The 4,982-nt window shown below is 24.9% G+C and overlaps 1 protein-coding gene across 2 annotated transcripts in view; it reads right to left on the bottom strand.

Annotated features, from left to right (window-relative positions):
• The window catches only part of LOC126898684 (uncharacterized), a 60,108-nt gene extending 56,479 nt beyond the window's left edge, over positions 1-3,629 (bottom strand). The window contains exons 1-3 of one of the 2 annotated variants that reach the window (XM_050672968.1): positions 3,303-3,629; positions 2,896-2,963; positions 2,023-2,235 (exon numbers count right to left, since the gene is read on the bottom strand). In XM_050672968.1, the coding sequence (XP_050528925.1) occupies positions 2,094-2,235; positions 2,896-2,963; positions 3,303-3,401 (309 nt within the window). In that variant the 5' untranslated portion in view covers positions 3,402-3,629 and the 3' untranslated portion in view covers positions 2,023-2,093. Of the gene's footprint in view, positions 1-2,022; positions 2,236-2,895; positions 2,964-3,302 lie in introns of those variants that run through there. The other variant, XM_050672969.1, reaches the window with a different exon arrangement.
• Between the last annotated feature and the right edge of the window lie 1,353 nt (positions 3,630-4,982).

Below are 4,982 nucleotides of genomic sequence, written 5' to 3'. Positions count from 1 at the left end.
TGATTTTTTTACTGTTTCAAACAATATTTTGAAATAAAAACATATTTCTTTTGGAAATTGAAGTACCCTATTAACTTAATAATAATTTCTCAGCTTTCTATCAAAGCTAAAATATTTATTTTGATCCCACTTTTACATACTGAAAATCTATCATTATAATTTTTTTAATGATAACATATATTTCATTTTCTTACAAAGTTATAGCATTATAAAGTTAAAAACCCAGCACATGGGGGTCGCGGCACAGTGGTGACGTGGCATAGTTGGATCAAGTATAATGATATCTGACAGTAATTATAATCACTATCAAAAAAAAAAACGCTTCGATGCTAATCTTTAAAGTGTTTAATTTTAAAAAATTGGTGTATTATTCCAAAAGCTACATGATCTGCTAGTTCCTTATTAATATCCTGATTAAGATAAAGTATGACGAATGAAAAAGGGATTATTAAAAAATATTATTTCTCATAAAAAAATTGTGATGATCCATACACTTTTCAATATGTCATACCATTATAAAATTAAAAATGTAAAAAATAAAGTCAAGAATTTTCACATAATAATAGCATTCGGTAGCCATTTTCACCGTGAAGATAAAATAAAGTCCGAAATTTTTTTTTTCCATAATAAAGTATATTACATTAGCTTTAATTTAAGATATATATAAAAGTGTCAGACCTTTCGGAACATTTTCAAAAGTTAAGTTGAAAAAGTAAATTTTTTGTGAAGAAGTTGTAATTTTAAATCCCCCCTGTGGGCAGGTAAAAAGTCAGATTTATAAAAAAAATATACCAAATGATAGGTAAAGACATCAAGCATCTATAAAAAAAAACCCCGGCACAGTGGTGACGTGACATAGTTAGATCAAGTATAATGATATCTGACAGTGATTAAAATCACTACCAAAAAAAAACGCTTCGATGCAAATCTTTAGGTTGTGTTTAATTTTAAAAAAATTGGTGGATTATTCCAAAAGCTACATGATCTGCTAGTTCCTTATGAACATCTTGATTAAGATTAAGTATGTCGAATGAAAAAGGGATTATTAAAAAAAAAACACTTCATAGTAAAACCAATACCTTCTCAGCTTCGCATTGAAGCTAAAATGTAAAAAATAAAATCGAGAATTATCATACAAAAATTGCATTCGGTAGCCATTTTCACCACGAAGACAGGTCCAGAGGTCAATTTTTTTTTTTCATAATAAAGTATATTACATAAGCTTTAATTTAAGATATACAGGGTGTTCAGTAAGTCAGGAAACGGGTTTCTGTTGTTCTCATTGTTTGTAACAATGCGAACAATAGAAACCCGTTTCCTGACTTACTTAACACCCTGTATATAAAAGTGTCAGACCTTCCGGAACACTTTCAAAAGTTAAGTTGAAAAACTTAATTTTTGTGAAAAAGTTGTTATTTTGAATCCACCCTGTGGGCTGGTAAAGGGTTAAATTTATAAAAAAAATATACCAAATTATAGGTAAAGACATCAAGCATCTATAAAAAAAAAATGATATTGATTTGTTCATTTTTGAAAAATGTATGGAAGTTTTAAGTAAAAAATTTTTAAAATTAGCGATTTTTATATACGTAACCTTTTTGGAATTTTCGAGAGTAATATTTTCAATTAGATACGATTTGTGATCATTTGACGTATTATTGAAAGAAATCGGTTCGGTGAGAGCTGAGAAAAAATGGTAACAGGCACAAAAAGAAAAAGACATCATAGTAAAACTAATACCTTCCAGCTTCGCATCGAAACCAAAATATTGACAACTTTTCTCTCATTTAGATATTTGTAATCGTTCAATATTTTTTGTATATATTTACCATTAATATATTTTGTGTTAAGTGAGGGACACAGTTCTTAATTTTGCTTGATATACGTATTATATCTGTAACTGACAAAGTTTTTATAAGATTTATGATATAGGAATCTAAAACAGTAAAAAGACGTTTGAAATATTGAACCTAAAGAAAGTTTCGTTTAACATTTGATACCTGGGTACTAAAATATACAATATATATTATCAACATTTATTAACATAAAAAAATAGTTAAAACTTTTTTTTTAGTATAATAGTATAATACACATTAGTATATTGAGTATAATAAATAAACAATTCTACGAACTAGATAAAACGTTGTGAAATACATCAAGTATTCGATAATGTCTAAAAGCCAAAATAACTTTAACGGATGTGTAGACATAGCGTCACTGGATGATTGAACAATTCTGTGAATAAATAAAAAAAGTTTTCGAATAAAAAAAACTGTTATTAAAATACCTGTTTAAAACATAAGTAAACAGTTAAAAACGTATAAATTGTCCTATAAAACCAATGTAAACTTTTTCTATTTTAAACACATACATCCTTGAAAAAAGTAGTAAACGACACTACTATAAGTACAGAAATAAAAAATAACAATTATTATTGATTTTTATCGTTCCTTTATAATATCCTATATAATTATGTAAATTAAAATATATACATAATGATCCGTTTATTATAACTCATGCAGTTGCTTACAAAATATAAAATAATTCAAACAAAAATTATGANTATTATAACTCATGCAGTTGCTTACAAAATATAAAATAATTCAAACAAAAATTATGATACATTTTTAATTTTTAATATAGCCAGTTTTTAACGTCTTTCTTATAAAAGTTTTTAACGGATCGATAATCATTTTATGACCATTGTATATTGAGTTACAAGTATTTTAATACATTTAATGGGTATGCAGCATAGGTGGGTAAAGCTTGTATTGGTTTACAACTGCGTTACAATCCTTAAAGCTTAAACAAAAAATTTAAAAAAAAAGATTTTTTGTTTAATTTTAGCAAATGTGCATGCATCTTAAACATCATCAAGTATAGTATTATACTTACATTTGTAAAATTAAAGGCATTGTTAGTTGGATTATGACATCTTGAAAATTTCTGAAATATACGTAAGACTATTTCAATATAATATTTGTATTTTATGACAATAATAAAGTTTTTAATCAATTTCCAATTAACTTAAAAAAAATTAATGGAAAAGTAACTACAGTTACTTTTTAATAACTATGTCTAGATATATTTGATAACTGTATAATCATTAATTTTTTTCTTTATTAAAACGTTCTTAATTTACTTTATTATAAAATTGGATAATTTGTTCTCATAAAATATTTTTTGTATTTTTTATGGTAAAATATTAAATTATGACACATACTTTAAGGATATTATAGCATAATATATTAATATATGATAAACTGGTCTACATAGACATTTTTCATAAAATTAATAATTACTTCGAAATAACTGTTAACTGGAAGCTCATACATAGTTAATAGCATGAATAAACCTGACACAATCATTACCACTTCATACTTATACTTGATTTCATCCATAATGCTTAAAAAATATCTAACGTGCACTTAACTGAAAAAAATTATTTCAATTAAACATTTGCCTAGGATAAATTCATTAGAATCTTAGATATACACGTCATATAAACATTGATATTAAGTCTAAACAAATTTTGACTCAAAAAAATAAACCTAGCTACCAACAAATGACAAGTGTGGCACCAAAACACCTGTTGCGCTATTATTTTGCGATCGTCATTGCTTCAGTTATATATTCTCAAACATTTTCGATAGTTAAAAATATAATTTCATTGAATTGAAAACACCTAAGAAAATAACACATTTTATAAATGTTTTGGATATTTTATCAAAATAAAATTTAAAGTATTTGTTACAAATTGTGTCACACAATATTAAAAACAACAACAAATATTCTTATTGTTAATTCTTATTTTTTGTGATAAGTAATACGCAATGCATAATATTAATATACAAGCCTAAATCAATGACATTTAATGTGAGATACAGTTTATTCAAATGTAATAAGAACCGTAAATAGGAAAAACTAAATTTGGTTTAAAACCTCCTTTAACTTGAATAGAACCATAAAAAAAGTTCTTGAATTGGTACCTTTTTAATATTTATAGCCCGAACCAGGTTATGAATTTTGATTTTTCAGAAAAACAAGAACCGGAATTTTTTAAAATAAAGATGTTAACAAATATTGAATTTCATTCGTAAAATATTAATATTTGTTTACATTATATCAACAATATGTAGTTTAGTAACTCAAAATTAATTAATATATGTTAATTAAAATTATATATTTTTTAACTAGATTATTATTTTTTTTTTTAAATATTATCAATCTTAATCATTTCTAAGTCAATGAGTGATGTACCCAAATTTAATCAACTAGAAAGCAAGTAGTTAATCATTTCTAACGTACTTTGCATAGATTAAACATTAAACATAGATTAAACAAATTTTAGAGGTATGACCTAAAATATTTTAACTCTATAGCTAAGGACCACCCTACTCTATATATTATTTAATGTAATAATTTGATTCTGAATCCCCCTCAAATCGACTACTAATTAGAGGAAAATATTCAAAAAAACACAATCGCTGAAATAGGCTGAATGATATTTTCAATTTAAATTTTATAAAGTTTTTACTTTTGGAAAATTGCATGAATGATGACAACATTGATTTTACATTTATACATTGAGTATGTAGTAACTTTCAAGTACAATTCGCTCTTTTAAGGGGCTGGGGTTAAAATTAAAAATGATTTAAAAATTCGCGTATCAATATTATTGTGTATTAATGTTGTTATTCATATTCTTATTGTTTTCTTTTAGTTCAAAAATATTATTGGAAGATTCTGAATGATTCATGAATGTTATTCAATATACCATATTTATTTGGACTATATAGTTTTGAAAAACACCACCACACAAACTAATGGCTCGTTTCGATGAAAAATATTTTTGAGTTAGATCAAAATTTTTAGTCATCAAATAGCAAAAACAAATATTTTTGATACAGATTATTGTGAAATCGTTAGTATAAAATATGTACGAATGAAAGTTTGAATCAAATCGTTTTCATTTCGTTTAT

The sequence above is a fragment of the Daktulosphaira vitifoliae genome, unplaced genomic scaffold, assembly GCF_025091365.1.
Source record: "Daktulosphaira vitifoliae isolate Bord-2020 unplaced genomic scaffold, ASM2509136v1 Scaffold_2, whole genome shotgun sequence".
Taxonomy (NCBI): Eukaryota; Metazoa; Arthropoda; class Insecta; order Hemiptera; family Phylloxeridae; genus Daktulosphaira; species Daktulosphaira vitifoliae.
The sequence above is the reverse complement of the archived record's forward strand: the minus strand, read 5'-3'. Positions and strand labels throughout refer to the sequence as shown.